Consider the following 21,332-nt stretch of genomic DNA (forward strand, 5'->3'; position numbering starts at 1 on the left):
AGCCAGCTCATTGACAACCATCTAAGAATTGTTTCTGATAAATATGCCTCTTGTGTCTCTATTAACATGCATCTCTCTGTCACTATGATTTGATTTACAAGTGGAGAGCTGGAATGATGAAAGCTTTAAAATCCTGTTAGCATTTTACACGACTCATTAGGCAGTTTGAGTATTCCCGCTGCTGTAAAGTAAGAAGGTTCACTTTTCTTCAAAGAAAATTAATAAAAAAGAATTATAGTAAAATTCATATTGATCGTGTAAGTGATATTCAGCATTTTAAGAGCACAGATGACAGGAGTGCTGATATTCAGTTTAGCAGAACAATCACCTGTGTTATATAAAATTCATACAAAGTCTCTTTAAGCAGCAGTTAAGAACAAAAGCAAAGCAATGAGCAGTGATAGATTACAATCTATGGTTAAGGCACCAAAAAGCACAAATTCCACAAAGTGCCTGAAAGTGGAGCAAACATCTTAACAACTGCTCTGTATTCTACTGTAAACCAGCTTCTCTTTATTACTGCAACCTATCACCTGGATACGTTAAATACTTGACTCTTTTTGGTTAAAAACCCCATAATAAAGCGATGCCATTTGTCAACTTGGTCACACACAATACAGGGTGTCAATAAAGTATATTTACAGTTAAAAAAAAACCACAAAAGCAAATGAACAGTTGAATATGTGGAAATTGTTACAAAATAAGAAGTACATATTGAAATTTTTAAAACTAATTTAATAGGAGAACTAATTTTGTAGAACACTGGAGGCTTGTCTTACAGAATGATTTTTCTCAGATGTTCTTGGTCCTCAACTCCTCACTTAATCCAATCTGTCACTGTCTCCATAAATTTCTTATGCCATGCACGAATTCACAGACATGATGGTGTATCTCTCCCATACTTATTTCTGTAGTTTCGCTGAGTCTGGGTATCCGATTCTGCCTTAATAAACCATGACACACATTGTGCCTTTTCTTGAGGAGTAGCCATTTTTAGGGGTTGTTTAACAGTACCTCTTTTATCAACAGGGTACCTGAAACTGAAACTACTGAGTACATAGAACAAATCTGATTAAGCCATCTCATCAATTGCCTTTATGGTGCATTTTTTTAAATTGTAGAGACTTAATTGATACCCTGTACATCAATTTAATACATGCAATGAGGTCCAGCACGTTTATAAAGTTCATGCCTTTTCTTCTTCGACACGTAGAGTATTTTTGTTATGACTCAGTGTATTTGGAAGGTACAAAATTAGGGATTTCAGGTTGGAGCCTCACTAATCAAAAACAGAGTGAATAGGATAACTGTTGAACAAGTGGAGGATTTTGGGGTTGATTTTTGTTTTTGTTTTTTTTAGGAAAAACAGACCCAAAGTAAACACAGCGTAGTCTTTGGTAATTTCACAATATTAGGTGGGTAGGAGGATACAAAAAAGTTATGAATTAACTGCTGCAGTATACTGCTGATATTTTTTTGTGTGTGTAAACAGTAAAAAGCTGATGTTTTGATTTTACTGTGAATGAAAATCTTCACAAATCATTCTTTTTAATCACCTTTGAAAGCTGTAACAGGTTAACAGGTTGAGATAAGACTCATTTGTGCCCACTCTCACCTTGTCAGGATTCTATTTTGTACAATGAGCACACTTCAGATTATCCTTTATTCACTAAGCATCCAATAATCCTTTTTATTGCCTCTTTGGTGACTGTTTCTGACACATAAACTGGGTTAATAAGAAAAGTGTTTACTATAAGCTCAGTGAAGCAATTTAATGCAGTGTAGTATACATATTGTTCAGAAATGGCTTTTGCATAAACTATCAATGCATTGACCAATTAGCACAAACTACTCATTAACTCTATGGAGATTCAAATAAAAGCACAGTGAGTTTCCACCCTTAGTTTGTAGTAAAGTCAAGTTAAATGTCAATGAAATGTTTTTAGGGTTAATGTTAACGGCCTCTTAAGTGAAAATGAAAATAAGTTTTTTCAATAATAGGATGTTAAGGAGTGTGTTTGTGTAGGAGTTAAAGGAAGTTATCAGTGTTTTCCACTTCACTCTGTGTCTTTATAGATTATATCTGCTGAGGTGGTGGTGCTATTATTCTTCTATTGATTAGATTAGGGAGCCTTGAAAGGACACACACTCACTCACACACACACACACACACACACACACACACACACACACACACACACACACACACACACACACACACACACAGATACATATACATAATTTGTGCACTTAACACAGCTCTTGTGGCTTTACAAACACCTATGCACAGTAGGGGTGAAAAATGTGAAAAAGAAATGTGTGAAAAAATTTAATGATGTTTGTCTCAAGAGAAAAACAAAAGAGGCACAGGGGCAATTAAAATATCTCATTCATCACTATCTCTCATCCCTGTGATAAGTACAAGAGAAGGACAGATAAGTAATGTGCAATAAGGTGAGAAGTCTTCATCTAAGCTCCGCCCCTCTGCTGTTTTAGTCCAATTAGGATTACAGATCTTTTATGAAAGGGATCTCCCTGGTCATGTTTGTAAAACTGTACTAAGCAAAAAAAGAGACAAGAAGACGAGGAGAGTGAAGTGAGAAGACAGGGAGAAAAGAAGGCATTAGACACAGGAATGAAGTATCCCCCTGCTTCTCAGAGTAAATCTCTGCTAGATATGGAAGTAGCCAACTATTGTGAAGGCCTGGACCCCTCATACAATACACTGGGCTTTGAGAATGCAGAGGTGCTCTATGGAGGAGGAGGTAAGTGCATGTGCAAATGAACTCACACAGCTGCTCATATAAGGCGATGCTCATACAGCTTCAAACTTACACAAGTTATCTGCTCACTGATCTGCACTAATACTCTGATACACTCAGTGTTACCCAGCACATGAACATACTTTCAGTTCCTTAAAGTATCTGAATATGGCTGCAAACATGAGAGGAGCCTGATTTGTATATCGGATTTGTTTGTATATATTTCAAGCTGTGAAAATGTAAATCAGTGTGCATGTTTAGGGTTAGGGTTAGAATTTAGGATTAATCAGCTGCTATCCTCAGCAGGGGAAACAATAAGAGATATTATTTACAAAAAGCTCAACATACTTGTTTTTGGTGACGGGGGAGCCCCATGACCTTTATCTGTGGACTTAAAATCCATTTTGAGAAATGAATGTCACTATTTGTTATTTAACATAAGTGAGGGTGTGTGTGTTGGTGAAGAACAGAAAGGGCTTGGTCAGGGTTGTAAAAGCCTGGAATCAGAGTGTTGATAAAACTGTTTAGGCAAGAATTGCAGGTATGTGTCATAAACATATTTTATTGAGCAGCAAGCACGCATCTCATTGATGCACTGATGTTAGCTTAGCTTGTGGATACAAAGTTAGTGGAACATTGACTGGTCTCACCTTGGCACTGCCTGGTGTGAGACTATGTGGGAGATGCATGGGGGTGTAGGTAAACCACATCGTCATTGATGTCTATGGAATGATAGTATCTTGGCTTTTGGCTTTCTCTGAATGCTAATATGTGAAATGTGATGGATACAGTTTTACTGCGGGGTGATGTGGCTGCTGAGGAATGTAATCATCCCTGTGGTTATAAAGCATGGTAAGATGATAAGATGACTCCAAATTAGCATCTATTTCATACCATATCTCATTGCTCATACTTTTAGACATACAGCACACATTTAATAAAAGTGGTTTATAAGTGTTATAATCACAGGATAAAAAAATACTTATATAACAGCTTTAAAGTTCCTGTGAGGAAGTTTTAGCAAGTTACTAAAAATACTTGATTTAATGTCTGCCTCTTTGTGACTGTTTTTTTCTTGAAGTTCTTTGTAATTTCTAAAACAATCGGTCGAGAAAAGGTGTCAGTCAAACTGATTCACCGCACACTACCAAACCCCTAGTTTTTACTTTTTACATTTTATAAGGCAAATATGTGAGAAGTGATACATTTGAGTGTTAAAATAAAGCAGGGGGAATATTCAATCAGAAAACATTACTGACATTTAATGCCATGAAGAATGGCTGCTATCAAGTTTATGGCCAATGATGTGTCATAGACTGTAAAATATATAAAGATAATATCCATGACATCACCTATTTGTTTCTGATACAAAGTTTTGGAGCCAATTATCTACAGCCATATTGGAAATGCTGAGCTCTATCTAGCTTTACTTGAATTTGGATGAATCAAAGATGTGCCCTTCCCCAAAAAGCTACAGGGAGCCCACCTGTCAACAAAGTCAACCGTGCCCTTATTTAACCAGGTTGGTCCCATTGAGATTTAGAACCTCTTTTTCAAGGGAGACCTGGCCAAGACAGGCAGCAACAAAAACACAACATTACTGACAGGAAACACAAAAAGAGACAAAGCACAGTCACTAAAGCTCAAGATAATGGATTAAAATCACGTTCCAGGAAACAACTGTTCAAACAACCGGGCTAAAACTCTGGCATCTTATAGAACCAGCCTCTATGTCCTTCATTTTAGATTTAAAAACATTCAAAGACACCGGCTCCTTGAGCTTTAAGTCGTTCTGCAACTGGTTTCAAGATAGGGGCGCAGAGTACCCAAAGGCCCTTTTCCAAATTTCAGTCAGAGAGTTATATGGGCAAAATTCTAGTTTCAATGACATTGAAAATAATCAGCCATAAAAAATGTCTTCCCTGTACAATTGAGAAAGTGTGCCAAAAGAGAAATGGGCTACTCTCGAAGAACTGCAGTCATTAGCACTTACACATAAGCTTCATATTTTTAGACCTATTTTCTCTCCTTTCAATCTCACTCTTACATCTGTTTTTGTTTTGTTTTGTTTTAATTTTTAATAACTTGTACTTAAGTTATTTTAGACTAGATTACCAAGAAAACAGAATACTTCACGGCTAACTTTACACATAGCAAACATTTGCTTTATGTTCGAACCATATGGTGAAGTTAATGGACAATACACTTTGGCAGATGCCTTAAGGTGTAAAAAGGGTTTTTCTTATTTTTCTCTTCGTCTTTAAAAGCTTGGTGAGCTATGTGCTGCTTCTTTGGTTGATAAAAGCATCAAAAGTTGACTATTGACACAGCAGCGGGATAGAAGTTTAAGTAGTTCGGTTGGCTGAAACAGTTTTAAATGATGACACCAACTCACCAACAGCTTGGTGAAACTGGAAGGACCCACCACAATAAAACAACTACAAACAAAAAAGACTAAACAGGCTCATTCCAATGTATTGATTGGTATAATAACCCAGTATTTATTAGTAGATGCCAAACGAAACTCTGTAAAGACACATGGAGTACTACTTCTTGCATGGGAGAGGTGAAAACCAAGACAAAGTGAAATGTCATTAGAGGAGGATTAATGATATGAAATATTACAGAGATGGGAAAAGTGGTTTATCCCTCTGAGACTCAAGCTTTTATCTGGTGTGCATTTTGTTATTTTTCCTTGCTACTTGGGATAAGCAAGACCTGACAGCATAATAACTTAACGTGGTCTTTGTACAGGAAGTTACTGGTCGTAAGTTATACGTTTCATAAATATACTGGTTTCATTCAGAAAATATGAATATTATTTTTACCTCTCTCTAGTTTACTTTGGGATCTGCTTTGAAGCCTTTTGCAGATATTCCTGCCATCTTTTTTTTTTTGCTGAAATGAGAGTAATGTTGTGATATCACTAAACAATGCCATGGGCAGTGTCCCTAAATGTAGCTAATGAGTCAAAGTTTTAAAAAAATGCAGTATCATTGGTCTGAGAGGAAGAAATGTAATGTCCTTTTATGAGTATGCAGGGTCTCAGGAGGTTAAGGCAATACCACTGTACATGTGCCAATGATCATGTATGTTTATGAGCATGTATTATAAATATATACTTTACAACTGCTCTCTATTTCACCTGTGTAACGCACTCTGAATTTTCATCAGTGTTGAGACTGTACCGTTGAGAGTGTGTGAATTTGTCTTTTTTACCTGTTGGGTTCTTTTTGTTGTTTCATTGCAGACAGCATGCCGACAGAGCCCAGCCTACCCGGTGCAGACGGGGTGAGCAGTAATTGTGCCATCTGCGGGGACAAAGCCACTGGGAAACACTACGGAGCCTCCAGCTGTGACGGCTGCAAAGGCTTCTTCCGCCGCTCCATACGCAAGAGCCATGTCTACACCTGCAGGTACATAGATAGATATATATGATGTGCACAAATATACATTTTAAAAACATCGAATACTAAGTCATGAAACCCTTTAACTGTACAAGTGTAGACAAACAGGATACATATACATTTGCATCCATGTGATGTGTAATCCACGCAAACTCCTCCACTATTTGTTGTTAACTTTCCAGCTCTGTCATCCTCTCCTAGGATGCCACCAATTTGCGCTCTTTCAGGCCAATTTGTCATCATGCTTTTTTTTCTCACTGTAAAGCCACTTCTATCCTTGTCTGTGCACTGTATACAGGTTCAGCAGACAGTGCATCGTGGACAAAGATAAGAGGAACCAGTGTCGATTCTGCAGACTCAACAAATGCTTCAGGGCTGGCATGAAAAAAGAAGGTAGAGAGAAATCCTCCCTCCTGCACTTGCACAAAAGAGAACGTGGAAGTACTGAGCTGTTGAACGTTGCACTCTTATTTCCATTTTGATACTCTTGCTTGCTAAAATATTTGGTCATGAAGTTTTTATGGTCCTGCTTATTTTTAGTATTTCTTCACAGGTCTTTCCATGTTAATGTGTCATTGTCTCATTGAGGTCAGGGCTTTAACTACAGTCATGACACTGAGGAAAGGCTGATGTTTAAAATCTGAAACCTCCTTCAAGATGGTGGAAATGGGCTTGACCATAAAATTTGTGATTACTTAGGGAGAGTTTGTGTGTGTTGGTGTGTGTGTGCATTTATGAGGGGTATAACCTTGGCACACTGCTTTATGACACATAATCATGTGTTATTCAAACATGTTGTTCAGGATTGTTACTGGTTAACGTTTGACTCGTCCTGCTGATGGCAGCCTGTACGACTCTTTTCCTAAATATTAACTGCTATTGTACCTGTTGTCATCGTTTCCTTTTAGTGTCAGTGGCTACCTGCTAAGCCAGAGAATGAATACTTTAAGGATTACTCTTTATTTTCCTGTTTAAAATGTTACTAAAAGTTAACAAAGGGAGGTGTTGCCCCTGCCTTGTTCCTTTTTATTGTTCTTTGTGTTTCCCACACACAGTAACTTTAGCTGTCTGCTGTATTTTTTAGCTGTACAGAATGAAAGAGATCGGATCAGCTCCAGAAGAAGTATCTCTGACTCCCAAGACCTGCCAACCATCACTATTTTGGCTCAAGCAGAGTCACTCTCCCAACAGGTATCATGGCCAATAAAACTCCTCCTTTTTAACTGATGTTTGGTTTTTCATTATCTTCAGATACACGTTGAAATTCTCAGATTTTGACCCATGGAATTTCTCTTTTCTGTCTCGTTTTAGATCACCACTCCTGTAGGAATAGTTGACATATCAGAGCAAAAATCCGCCACTGTTGGGGATATTTGTGATTCAACGAGACAACAGCTATTGGTGTTGGTGGAATGGGCTAAATATATACCTGCCTTTGGAGAACTGCCTCTGGATGATCAGGTAACAGGGCTGTAATGGATACTGGAGAAACATGATAAATCAAAACCTCTCAGGCTTCACCTCGCTTGTTAAGAACTTTGGAAACTTCTTTGTCTATGGGGTGTGACTTTGCTTGCCGATCTGACTGAGAGCATATTTTTTCAAGACACTTAACGCCTGCATCGGGGAAAAAAACCCAACCCTCTTCAATCAACCAAATGCCACAAACACTCAAAGCAATGATGAAGAGTGAAAAACTGTTCTTTGAATCTGAACACTGAGTGTGTAAGCAGACAGAGGCTCCAAAAAGTACAGTGCTCTCCAGCTGTGTGTGAGGACTAAATAGAGAGCATTATTACATTGTTTGTCATGTGTATTTGTCCACAGGTAAGCTTGCTCAGGGCTCATGCAGGTGAACACCTCTTGCTTGGGGTCGCCAAAAGGTCAATGCCATATAAGGACTTCCTCCTTTTAGGTGAGAACTGACCAATAGAAAGTTTTTCTAATTTCTTTGCATTGTGATCAAGTGGTTCAGTACTGTAGCGTTAAATCAACTGTTGTGAGAACTGAGAACGATTAACTTGGGATTTCTGTTTCTTCTAAACTGCAAGAGCGTCTCTCATAACTGTGAACAGCAACACTCATTACTGGGGTGTGTAGCCACATCATACTGGAGACCCTTTAACTAAATAAACAAAACCAGTTAAAATAAGCTCATTGAACTACAACTACAGTGATGAGTTCATTAAAAAACTGATACTTTGATAAAGAACTTATTAATTTTCAAGTATTTTGTAAACATAAAAATAGATATTTGCTGGTTTAGCTTCTAAAATGTGGGGATTTAAAGCTTTTCTTTGTTTTTCTTACTTGTAATATGAAGAGTTTGGGAGATTTGGACTGATACAATTTAAAAAATGAAAATGGAAAAAAACTTATTCCATCATTGTTTTGGTGTATTTCTGTTTTCAGTCATGATAACATGGTTGTCTATCAGCCCTATACAAAACGTGCCTAAGATTACAGTCACATAAAGTTACATAATCTATATAATTTTGGTGAACACTCTGTACATGTACAATGCAAAAAATTATTAAGGACAAAAAATGCACCTTCCACAGTTTTTAATCAGAATCAGCTAATTCTATTGGCTACATCGTGCTTTAATGATAAACATTGTCATATTTATCTTTCTTTTGTATTATCAGCATGTTTTATCTCAAAGACAGATTTCTAATATCCAAACTAGCTAATTAATTGGAGAAATATTTCTTTAAGTTAAACCAAACTCTTAAAAGAAACCCTAATGTTACAACTAATATTATGATACAAACTCCAGTTTATGATTGACAAAAGACTTAGACGTAACAATCCGCAGAGCATAGAGAAATGTGTTGTGCTCATCCTTACTTTCTCTCCACTGTCTTCAAGCAGAAGCAGTTCAATGCACGACAAAATGCTTCAGGTTTGATCATTTGTAACTCTGAAGATACTCATCAAACTGACTCGATCCTCTGCTCTCCGACCTCATTTTAACTTTGAAGCATCAAATATGGAAACAGTTTTCTGCAGCCTGTTTACTGAGACACAACTTACTCAACTCGCGAGTGTGCAAACTTTTACTACGGTTCATTTTGTGTGGGGCACGCTGTGTATGTTACACATGTTGGCGCGACAAACACTCACCAGCAGCTTCGGAAATTCCTTCTCATCAATAACATTCATTTTTCCGTGGTCGCATCCGGCACGCGGGCACGCCACGGTTGACCACAGGTGAAAGGTTATCAAGTGACGTCAACATGTGGGTGGCCGCGAGTGTACTAATCCATGGCATATTTCCATCATATTTTTTTTCTTCTTTGGGAAAAAAAAAAAAAAAAAAAAAAAAAAAAAAAAAAAAAACAGGCCTATATACAAAAAATGAATCATTAAATAATATTAAATAGTTTAATCTAAAATAATATACATGAGGCGCACCTTTTTTATTTGTAACAGGACAAAGGAGCATATAATCATCAGTCATATTGCAAAAGTCAAAAAGTGGATACTCAAGATTGTTCAAGTGTTTATTATGTTACCTCTTTATTTAGAGAAAACTGAAATGTGTCTCAAACAACGTTTGTAAGGGTTAACAGTAATGTTAATAACCTGTTAATAATCTGACCCCCTAGTGGGCGCTGTGGAGACAGGAGGGGGTTGAGGAAGAAGAAGGGAGAGAGAGGAGAAGTAGACTGTTGTGGGTTTTGCTCGGTACGTTGGAGAAGCTCACTTAAAGTTATGAGAAAGACCCAGAACGTGGTTGGACTGATTTATTCCTACACTTACACCCACGTCGCTTACAATATGTCAGTCACGCTTATATTGTCAAAGTACAGACTTATTACACCTTTACCTTAAGAACACACCCGCATACCGTTCACGCCTTGACACATATGTGTGTATTCCTCCAACACAACAACTGACTACTTTCTGTGTCTGCAGGTAACGGCTGTGTGATACACAGGAACAGTCCTGAACCAGAGATCTGTCGAGTAGCCAACAGGGTGCTGGATGAGTTGGTTCAGCCCTTCCAGGACACTCAGATAGACGAGAATGAGTATGCTGCACTCAAGGCCATTGTCTTCTTCGACCCAGGTAATGAAATAAAACAAACAAAACATGTCTAAAACTGTGTGTTATTTTGTTTTTCTGCTTCACTTTTGACCCCTTCACTAAGGAGCAGTTGTCTCCGAGTTACATTTAATAACAATCTGTATGTACGGGTTTCGTATCAGAGGATCATAGACCACAGAATTAATGTCAAAAGCCACCAGAGATGATGTGTCCCAATGGTTTAGTCACGTTTTGAGTGTTGCATCTTTTTTTTCAGAAATGCACAATGCAAGAGAAACAGGATAAATGATTTTTCATGTTAATGTCTGAAAAAAACTATTTTGAGAGTTGTTAAAAATATAAAACAAGACTGAAACAAAATATCTTTAATTAAACCCATTTCCATTAATGCCAACATCCCATTTTTCAAAACAGTCCTATCCATCTGGTTGCATTTCCTCTAATAGTAAGATCTAAATCCGCCCCCTTGGCCTAGTGTGACCACCATGCCTGCCCCCATCTAATGTTACCTGCTCCCCTTTGCTGTCCCCCTCACTAAATCCCCTCATTTTACCTTCATGCCCCAGTTTGACCATAATCACCCCATCAATTCTGCTCATGTCCTCAGTCCTGAGCTTTCTTCTTTTTTTCCCCTCACCCTCCCGTCCTTCATCCTTCTCCTCCTCCTACCATCCACCCCCCATCTCTACTCTCTACACCATGTGCAGATGCAAAGTCTCTGCGGGACCCATCCAAGATCAAGGCCATGCGTCTGCAGGTAGGTAGCATTTGATTCCAGGAGATTTTACACATTGGCATTTCTTTTTGATCTCGTTATATTCACCAATTAAAACCTGTAAATGCACATTTTTATTTTGTGAGTCAGCTTACATGGAGAGTGTGTTTACACTGATGGATTCCTGGCCTTGTGTGTGCGTTTCAAGGTCCAGATGAGCCTGGAGGACTACATTAATGACCGTCAGTACGACTCCAGGGGTCGTTTCGGAGAGCTGTTACTCCTGCTGCCCACCCTGCAGAGCATCACCTGGCAGATGATCGAACAGCTCCAGTTCATTAAGCTCTGCGGCTTGGCCAAGATAGACAACCTGCTGCATGAGATGCTGCTGGGAGGTGAGACTGCACCTGGGTCTGTGCTTGTAGTCCTGCAGAACATAAAACCAGCATGTGCTTCAATTATACTCCGCAATGTTAAATGTACTGGACCATAAGTGAGATGCAGTGTAGAAGTACACATCTTCTGCAAAGTTTTCCTAGAAAACACATCAAATGAGAAGTTTGGGATTTTGCAGGAATATTGTAGAACTTTTTATAAACAGCAAAGATTTATTATGCAAAGCCAAAATAGACAACTTTCTACATAAGATACCACCAGGTGACACCTGCAAACAAACCTAAATGTGTTTGAAAAACGCAGGCTGTAGGTAAAGGTGGAAAGCATCACAAATATTCTAGGCAGAGCTCTGACAGACAGCGTAAGCAGAGAATGAGGCGTGAAAATAAAGCACCGAGTCATCTCCAAAAGTGTCTTCCATTTTTCGCCATATAAGCTAAAAACAACTCGCAACTATGACAACCTGACTTAGAAGAGCGGGTACAGAAAGAACTGAGTGTGTGTTTTCTTTTCCTTTTGCATCCTGAGAAATAAAATACACATAACAAGAAGCCTGCTATTTCAACTTTGTTGTCATAATTCTATATTTAGCGATGTGAATGTGCTGAAAAACAGTTGAGCTAACATACAAATACACTTTAGTGTTTAAAGTTGAAGAAGAAGCTGAGCAAACAACTGGAAATCAGATATGCAAAAGTTGTTGAATGATTGAAATTAAAAACAGTTACATTTGATGTACATTTCCTATTTGTGTGTGTGTGTGTGTGTGTGTGTGTGTGTGTGTGGGGGGGGGGGGTTAGATAATATCACTACAGAGCTGCTAGCATGTAATTTCTTGCATTTAAGATTAGTCAAACAGAAAGGATTCAGTAAAGAATGAGACAAGTACACATGTATGCATTTTAAAGAGGGGAGAATGAAAATGACAGTGGAATAAAGCACATTGATATCACAGTATGGTATTGGCTTAACTGTCTGAAAACCAGAATTAATTTAAAAAAATGTGTTTGTCATGTTTTCAGGCCTGACATCAGACCCCACACACCCACACCACCCGGCACACACACAGCTGGCCCAGGACCCTGTGACTGGACACACACTGGTCATCAGCACCATGCCTGTCACTCACACTCCACTTATAGGTGAGAGTCACACACCAAACATGCCTGCAATTGTAAAAATTACATTTACTCAAACAAGCTGGATGATACACAAACAAGAGAAGCAGATGCACACTTTATCTCTTCGGATGAAACTGCTGTGCTTCCATTAGCTTATGGGATTTTTTTAAATAGACATTCTGAATGTGAAGACCCATAAAAATATATCCTTACAAGAATTGATGTGAACTGGCTGCAATGTATACTTTAATTTAAAATAAAAAATGCATTTGGCAGGATTACATCCCCTAATGACGACACAGCATTTATGGGAACTCCACCTATAAACAAGAGTTATAGATGTTAGATATCCCACAGACCAAAGTGGATACATTTCATAGGGAACATATATTAAGCTTTAGTCTTTTCACAGACAATGTTTCTGTAACTCTGCGTTTCTTCCCATAGCCTCGCCAGACACTCCCATCCCATCACCCCCCCAGGGTCCAGCCCCAGAGAAGTACCAAACTTTCCCCCAGCCTCTTTGTTCTCCAGTCAGCCCATCGTCTTCCACACAGACAGACCCCTGAAGTCTTCCTGCTCTCTTCCAAACAAGCTGATGGGGGATCAGTTTCCATGTCTCTGTTCTGTGTCTGTGGTTAGTCTTTACCCTGGTTGTTGCAGTAACTGGGCCATAATTAAAGCTGCTGAGTGCAGCACTTTCAAACTTCAATATGTCACTTTTTAAATTCAGTGAGCTAATGAAACACCACACTTCAGTTCATCAGAACATTCTGTACTGTTTTTCAACTGAGCACCTTGGTTTTTTATAAACCTTAAAAACAGTACAGCACATGCTTGGAGAAATCACAGCAATTACAATGTAGCATAATGTATTGATATGTTCAACAGAAACTGCCATCTTTTATGTTCACTCTTTTGGAATGAGGATTATATTTTGCCCGGAGTGTGATGGATGTTCAATAATAAATAGAAGCACTCCCATGTCTAATGCTCAACAAATTGCAAACTGACATCAAATGGAAAATACATACTGTATATAGTGTTTTATGTATGAAGTACACATCAAACCCAGTGCATTTGTAAACTGAGCAGGTGGTTAGCATCTCCAGCTTACTACACATTAGCCCAGTTGTTGACCAACAACAAACTAAAATCACAAACACTTTAACAAACATATTCTTGATGTAAGAATTACTTATTTCTGCAGCTGTTAATGTTTACTTTGAAGAATTTTGAGACAATCAAAATGATGTTTCACTTAGAATTTGAGCTACGTTAAAGCCTTAAAAACACTTTGAACTTTATAATAATGTCATTCACAGTGATGTCAAAACAAAAGCTTTTTTTCCCACTCTTAACAGTTGCAGAAAATAAGATGACCACCTGTTTAAGATCCTCTTTCCCACGCCTCTTCTGTTGTCAGTTGCTTCTCACTTAACCTCGCCCTGTAACACTCCTGGTACCTGTAATGTATTGTAGTTGTTGGTTGCTTCTTGAATTTGGTTTACACTTCTTTCACTCAGCTTCTGTGGTTTCACATCCTGTCCTGCTTCTTGTCTTCCTCTCTATGTTCTCTGATCAGCCAAATACCAGAAATCAACGCTTCTTTGCTCTTCAAATAAAATGAAAATAAACTTCTTTTTTTTTTTTTTTTTTTTTTACCAAAGTATTTTTTTTTACATTGCTAACCTACAAAGTGGTAAATAAACAATCTTTTTAAATAAGCAAATATATATTTTATCTCATGCTTAACAGACAGATTACTGAAAGCTTGCTGATTTGCTTTTGGAATTAACTCATGACCCTGTCAGCTTTCAAAACAATTCACAAACATTTCAATGCTGTAACATTTAACAATGTGATGTGGTTCAGTGCTGAGATCCAGATAAAAAATGATGTCATTTCTTAATAGTTTGTACAGATTTAAAGTTGATTGCGAAAAGAGTGTGGATAAATTGTTGTATATTTCAAAACTTGCTGTAAATAGATAAAATGATGAGCGGAAATATCAGAATGATTATTTTTACATTGTCTTGCATTCATACATTTCAAATCAAGCTGTGTTCTTTTTTGATACAGTGTAAAGGTGTTAATTTATAAAATTTATGATTAAATAATCAAAACATTACTTTGAACGTTTTTTTTTTAAGTATTCTCTTTATTGAGTTATGTGTGTGAATTAAAGTGCATGCACTAAGCATGGTATGGAGCGCAGCAGTAGCACCCTCTTGCTGTTGAAAAAGGAACTACAAGGGAAACGTTAGGAGTACATATTTTATCCAAAACCATCAATGGGGATGAATTTGTTCATTTATTTTATTTTTTTAAAGAATATGAGATGCAAACAGAGACATTTCCTTCCAATAAAAATTCATGGGTTACCACTGCCACATCAAATCATTGCCCTGAATAATGCCTAAAAAATGGAAATTGACATTTTTTTCATCCAAAAAGGAAAACAATAAATGGACGGACAGATGGTAATAAATTGACAGAATATATTTCATATGGTTTCCTCTCATGCAAGAACACACAGTACGGTTTGTCCATTACTTCCTTTGTGGAAGTCATCATGCTCTCCCACAGCTGCATTGGTCAGGGGTATACAGTTTGTATCCAAAGCTTTATTGGCAAGCTATTGAGAGCACACTGCCAGACGGTGCTGCTCATCTAAAATCAAACTTGTTTTCTCTACAGCCATCATCACATGAGAAAACACACATCCCAAAGCCAAACCAGAGCGTAAAATGATAATTTGAACTAAAACTCAGCTATATGAGGCCAACTGTACTTTTAAATCTCTTGTTTTGTTTGTGTCCAAGTACATACAATCATTTTCTTGGGGCTTATGTGTGTGTATGGTGTGTGTGTGTGTGACTGCTCAATGTGTAGTAGATGAGACTGGGGATAAAGCTGAGAGCTCTTGTTCTCTGTATATTGTTGTGTGACTCAGAGAAAACACTCAGGTTATTTATGGCAGAGGAGATGATGCGGTCTAGAATCAACATGGCCAAATCCTCCTATCAACTCCATAATGGACAAGCTACCTGGTTCAGGTCAAAACAACATCACCCACAATGGGAGGATGTGTGTATGCATAGATACCGTATGTGTGTGCAGGCTCCTACCCACCATTTATTTATAATCTGTACGAGTGCATGTGGGTATACTTCTATATGTGCAGTTTTTGGGAGGCGTGTGCATGTGTGTGTACCCAGAGAGCTTTAATCAAAGGCCTATGGTGAGGAGATATGGGGGCCCAGTCTCTTTCTTCCTTCCTTTTTTCTCTCAGATAAAACTGTGTGTTAGCATGCCAGTCACATATCTCATCTGAGACGCACCACTCTGCTCCCCACACCTCGCCGCTGCCCACACTGACAGCACCCTATTACACAGCAGTGTGACGCTCGCTGCACCTGAGGGGGACGATGAGGGGGAGAAAAAGAAGGATGAAGAGAAAGATGATGGAGGAAACAAGAATGGACAGGAATATGATTTAGTTTTTGGCCTTTTATATATAGTTGCATTTTACTTTGACCCTTTTTCTTTACTTAATCAAGAAAACTGAATTTATGATGAGGTCACTCTAAAGACTTATTTTATTGTTTGTTACTGTAAGTAAAACCACTTAAGCATGTGTCATAATATAAGCTATCAGTGTTGCTGACTTCCAATTCATACACTCCTTTCTTTATATGATTTTGAGGGTGTATTTTCTGGTCATCTGTGCCCAAAATAACTGATCCTTTATCCAATGATTTATCTGACCACTCCATGCTCCATCTGCCTGTTTTTTTCTTTTCACACCACTAGATGGCAGTAAAAGTCTGTGCTTTCACAACACACAAATCTGCCTCTAAAGGCAAGTATCAATGTAAGTAGCCCTTTCGCTGTCATTATATGTCAAAATGGTACAAAATGGAAGAAAAATGTAATTAAAAAGTTCTGTAATCAAATAGTTTTATTCAAAGATTATCACTCACCCATTTCGATGCAGCATAAAGGATGGCATTGTGGGTAATGTGTGTCAGATTTTTGCAAATGGGCCTATTGTAAATTGAAGTTGGCACTGGTTGGTTTTATCTGAGGCTTTTAAGGCCACAGTCGTCATCTCAGCGGTTGCTGGTTTGACTCCAAGATGCAGCTTCTTGCTACTCATCATCCTTCTCCCCACATTTCTCATCTCTCCTCAGCAGTCACATCTAACACAGGAAAAAAACAGGAGTAATCACTAAAATGTGATAAACTGGGTGATTTTATAAATACTTAGCCAGCTTCAAAGTTTAACTCGCCCACAGAAATGAGGATTTGATGGTAACAATTGTGAGGTCAAGTGTATTTCAGCAGTTTTAAACATGACTGTGATAGTTTTTACATAATTTGACCTGATTTTGTCTCAGGATTAATACTAAATCATTGAAAATCAACACACGTACATGGTCCACACCACACAGGAAGATATTGCTACAGTCTAAAATGAATGGCATGTGTCAGCGATCCTAGATTAAAGCCGGAGATTGAGGACTATCATTCCCCACCACTGCGTTTACCCATAATTCCCCTCTGTCTCAAACATATCCGATGATTCCTCCTCAGGAAGACAAGGTGAGGTTGTATGAATCTTTGTATGAACCTCCAACTCTGGATTGAATTTAAAACCCCTCCTGAGTGATTTTCTGTGTCCTGCAATGCTATCTATGTGTGTGTGTGTGTGTGTGTGTGTGTGTGTGTGTGTGTGTGTGTGTGTGTGTGTGCGTGTGTGTGTGTGTGTGTGTGTGTGTGTGTGTGTGTGTGTGTGTGTGTGTGTGTGAGTTGCATGCATGTGTGGTTTCTGATTATACCCCAGCATGGGTTAAAGCAAGGAAATACAGTGACAGCTTCATTTCCAAAGCTGAGTTCACATAAATGAGGGATTAAAGCAAGCAAGAGGGTTAGGGCTCACCTCGGCCTTCAATGACAGCTTCCCCTCCTCAAGATTGCTCCTTTCGTCTCTCTGTGTCTCCATCTTTATTTCTGTTTCATCTTTTCTTCCTGCACTTGCTGGTTAGGTTATCTGTTTTGTCTTACCAATGCTCATTTTACCTGCAGTGATAACACACACACACACACATAGACACACACACGCAAACACACACACAGATAAACATTTTGAAAACGCACACTGCACTATAAACACACAGTGATTTACTCAGTCCTAGGGAGCTGGGTTGCCCTCTACATAATGATGATGGGGAACAGGTTAGGGCAATGAAAATAGGGGTTAGGGCCAGGGTAGAGTGTGTGCGTGTGCGTGTTTGTGCATGTGTTTGGGGGTACATTAGGAAAATGAAAAAGGGGGAGGACCCCTGATGGCTTCTAAGATGTAGACTTGTTAGAATAAAGGAATATAAAGAAGACAGGAGACAGAGGAGATGACAGGGTGGGTGATAAGATGAGTAGTGCAGTAATGAAAACGGTCCTCTGTACCCCGAGATTACGTTTGGAATGAGATTGGAGGGAGAGAGAGAAAGCGGGTGGGAGACAGACAGTAGATGGGGAAATGGGGGAGCACGGGGTGAATGAATGGAGAAAGATGGAGGCTAATTTATGATGAACTATGGCGACAATCAGGAGCAGACGTGGGACTGGTGCGGAAGGAAAACAGGTAGAAGAAGGAGAGGAGGAAGAGAAAGAGAAGAGGTATTACAACTCAGGACGAAGCAGCCTACTCTGAATGATAAGTGTCTCACGCGCTGCGGGTTATGGGAAGTTCACACAAACAAATGACTCCCATTTGCCGGAGGCGAGGGACACAATTGAGAAAGAAGGGGGAGAGGGAGAAAAGGAGGAGAAGAAGAAAAGAGAGGGAGAAAGTAGAGGACTAAATACTAGAGCTATGATTTCAAATAACTCCATCTGCATTGAGGAAATGCTTACCTTTCTACCCCTCTAATGTCTTCACGGGTAAACAGAAGCACCTCCAATCCAAAGAATATTAGGAACCCTGTTGTGAAGTGCAGTAAAATCTGTGCTTGGCGTCTTAAATTACAGGGCAGCCATGGACCTTGGTCAATAACACTAAATGTATTGCAAATTGCAGCATGTAGGTGGGCTATGTTTTGCGCCATAAGAGGTGATATCAAACAGTAATAAGGGAGCATGAATGCTGCCCTTATTTAAACAATAAGCAGCATGGTATCTGAACAAAGTAAGGTCAGATTCCTCTCTGAAAATGCCTTCACTAGGGTTTCAACCATGTGACCCTCATTTAAGCCACTGATTTTGTGTCTAACGCCCACTTTTCTGGTTAGAGGTGTGCTTTATCGTGATATTAAGTGCTTTAATGTTTGGTTAAAATGACAGCTTTTACACAAAGAGACCTCCTGCTTGAGAGCATTAGAGCTGCAGACCCAATATTCTGACAGGATTGGACACACTGGATAATGTCGGCACCCAACCTGTGACCTTCAGTTTCTGAAGCTTTGAGTTCATAGCAAATGTTAGCAATCAGCGCATATCGCTTTCACCATATTTCAGGTCTTTGTTTGCATGTTTTAGCTTGACAACATCCACTTTTTGTTCTCAGTTTTTGTCAGTTTTTCTTGGGGAATAGTCTGTAGTTGACTTTTTTTCCCCTCTCTTCTCCCACTGTTGTTTTTCATTTCATTTCATATCTATCACAAAGGGGTGCTGGGCACCATAGCAGCTCCTAGGTTCATTCCATTCCTTTATTCCCATGTTAAGTTTGTTTCCTTACATGTCTTGGAAGGGATGTAACTGGAATGAAATTTCCCCTTGGGGATCAATCAAGTATTCTGATTTTGAAATCGCTATACTTAATTTTGGAATCAGAATCAAAGTAACAATGCCTATCTAATGTATTTCTCTATTTTACATTTTACATTTTCATTATAAAATGTAAAAACTGTATATGGGAGTCTAGATTTTTTTTTTAAGTATGTTCGTAGTCTAAGATCAATTGTCCAACCACATTTTCGCAGCCTTTGGTGTAAGCGTGAAAAATAGTTTGTATGGAGAGCAGCAGCAGGCAGAATGCAACCAACTACAATGATACTGGGGTTGTATAAATTATATGTAATTAACTGTACAAATTACACTGGGTGCAAGTTAACCAGGGTTGGGTCTGTCACATAATTTGGCTTAATGTACGACGCACCCGCCCAAGTGCTCTTTTGTAGTCTTGGTTAAATGTCTGCCCTCCAACACCAGACAGTCCATTTGTTCATCCTACAGCTGATCAGTGTACTGCAGGCAGATGTCCACGTCTGCGTTGTGTTTACAAAATAGTCCAAAAACAAAATTACAATTACAAACCCTGTGACTCACATTACTCTATTTAGAGAAGAAGAATCTGACATATCCCTTTAAATCCTTTAAGTACACATTAAATTACAAGGAGCTGATTTATTTATTTCAGTTCATACCACTGTTGTTTGCTTATTTTTAACTTAACACAAGAAGAGAAACCTGGGATTCACATAAAACACATGAACAAGTGTGTGTGTTTCCATGATAGGCTTTGTAATAAATGGGTCTGTGACATCACTCATCTGTTTCTGGTTGGACATTTTGAAAGAAATCGTTGGTGGGAGTCAAATGGAAATGACTTACTTACACCTATAGGATGCCACCTGGTTTCCACAGTGAATAATCTGTGTAACTAATTTCCATCAGCTACCTTAAACATTATAACAGAAATATTGACCATCACTATCTGGATGGATATGTATATTGTTTAGGGTAGCTGATCAGTTTCAGGATTCATCCCGTTGTGTTCAAGACATGTCATTTAAAAAAAGATTCAAACTCAGTCAAGTTAGACTACAAGTCAAGAAAAAGACCAAAGTCGTTGTAAATCAATCTATCATTTTTAAAATGCTTCTGTATCAGAGCAGCAACCCCAGCTCTGCAAAATATGGCTATCAGCGCTAAAATGAATAGAATAAGTCTTACCTTGCATTCAAGGAGAAAGAGTATGTGAGCAGTGATGTAACAGCCCTGCAGGTAAAATACAGTTTAGTTGTTTGGTTTCAGGCCCTCAGACATGAAGAGGAAGAGCTTTTGACCATTTTATGTTCAACAACAGGGAGGAATCCATCATCAAGGTACAGGAGACGGCAATCCCTCCAGTGACTATCCCATCAATAGTCAGTGATAATGCAGTCACAGGACATGCTGTATGTTTAGTTATTGGTGACCCTCTATTTTCCTAACTACAGATGAATCTTTTAATCGCTTCCTATCTTCTGTGTATCCTACACATACGTGCCAAACATAGTACCTGGATGCACTAAGTTCAAGAACATCCTCTCTAAGTTTTCAAGAGGCATTATGGAAAGCTGCAAAAATAAACTGCACAAGTGAAAGAAGGCAAGGTAAAACTTTAAAAAGAGTATGAACACCATAAAAGAAAAGGAAATTACCAGATACATGATGAACAAAATGTATGAAACTATGTATGAAAAAAAATGCAAATGTTAATCTTGGGGTAGACTTGGAATGCATATTGCAAATTAGCATGCTAAAGGAAATTTGTGTAACTACCAGTGCGAAACAGGGCCTTGCTGAGTAAATGAAGTTTAATCATAAACCAAAGGAAAAAAAAGATCCTAACCCACCTGAAGAAGATCAGCAGAATTAGACAATAGCACCTTTTATCTACAGTTCATAACACTGTTGGAGCTCCATTTTGAATTTTATCATCAGAAACAAACCAAGTGTAAATAATTTGCCTTTTATAGCCGAGGCAAGGCGTTTCATTTCCAAAACAGCTCCGGATATAATTATTTTACCCCGAAATTAGAACTGAGCTCGCTTTAAAAGGTACAAAGGAACTCACTGTTAGCGTGTAATTAATTTTATATTACTATTTACC

At 38.5% G+C, this 21,332-nt stretch overlaps 1 protein-coding gene and 1 long non-coding RNA gene across 3 annotated transcripts; one reads left to right on the plus strand and one right to left on the minus strand.

Annotated features, from left to right (window-relative positions):
* Positions 1–2,635: 2,635 nt before the first annotated feature.
* hnf4g (hepatocyte nuclear factor 4, gamma) lies at positions 2,636–14,054 on the plus strand. 2 transcript variants are annotated; one of them, XM_074693839.1, is made up of 11 exons: positions 2,636–2,765; positions 6,013–6,178; positions 6,468–6,562; positions 7,254–7,360; positions 7,481–7,630; positions 7,997–8,084; positions 10,091–10,243; positions 10,930–10,979; positions 11,146–11,332; positions 12,356–12,475; positions 12,902–14,054. In XM_074693839.1, exons 1-11 carry the CDS (start codon positions 2,636–2,638, stop codon positions 13,021–13,023), a joined length of 1,368 nt encoding a protein of 455 aa, XP_074549940.1. In that variant the 3' UTR covers positions 13,024–14,054. The 2 variants fall into 2 exon arrangements, with proteins under 2 accessions (XP_074549940.1, XP_074549941.1); XM_074693840.1 differs by having other exon boundaries at positions 2,669–2,769; positions 6,017–6,178.
* A 1,525-nt stretch (positions 14,055–15,579) lies between these two features.
* On the minus strand, positions 15,580–17,829 carry LOC141807142 (uncharacterized). The gene is made up of 3 exons (XR_012599823.1): positions 17,400–17,829; positions 16,441–16,659; positions 15,580–15,873 (listed from the first exon to the last, which is right to left on the minus strand). It is a non-coding gene; the product is annotated as an uncharacterized LOC141807142 (long non-coding RNA).
* Between the last annotated feature and the right edge of the window lie 3,503 nt (positions 17,830–21,332).

Source organism: Halichoeres trimaculatus, unplaced genomic scaffold, assembly GCF_033239565.1.
Source record: "Halichoeres trimaculatus isolate MK-OKI-2021-1 unplaced genomic scaffold, fHalTri1.1 fHalTri1_scaffold_18, whole genome shotgun sequence".
Lineage (NCBI taxonomy): Eukaryota > Metazoa > Chordata > Actinopteri > Labriformes > Labridae > Halichoeres > Halichoeres trimaculatus.

Excerpts from the sequence above, each read along its gene's own strand:
- hnf4g (XM_074693839.1), top strand. The coding sequence starts at position 2,636 with ATGAAGTATCCCCCTGCTTCTCAGAGTAAATCTCTGCTAGATATGGAA. Across the intron at positions 7,631-7,996 it reads AACTGCCTCTGGATGATCAG|GTAAGCTTGCTCAGGGCTCA; the intron begins GTAACAGGGCTG and ends ATTTGTCCACAG. Across the intron at positions 10,980-11,145 it reads TCAAGGCCATGCGTCTGCAG|GTCCAGATGAGCCTGGAGGA; the intron begins GTAGGTAGCATT and ends GTGCGTTTCAAG.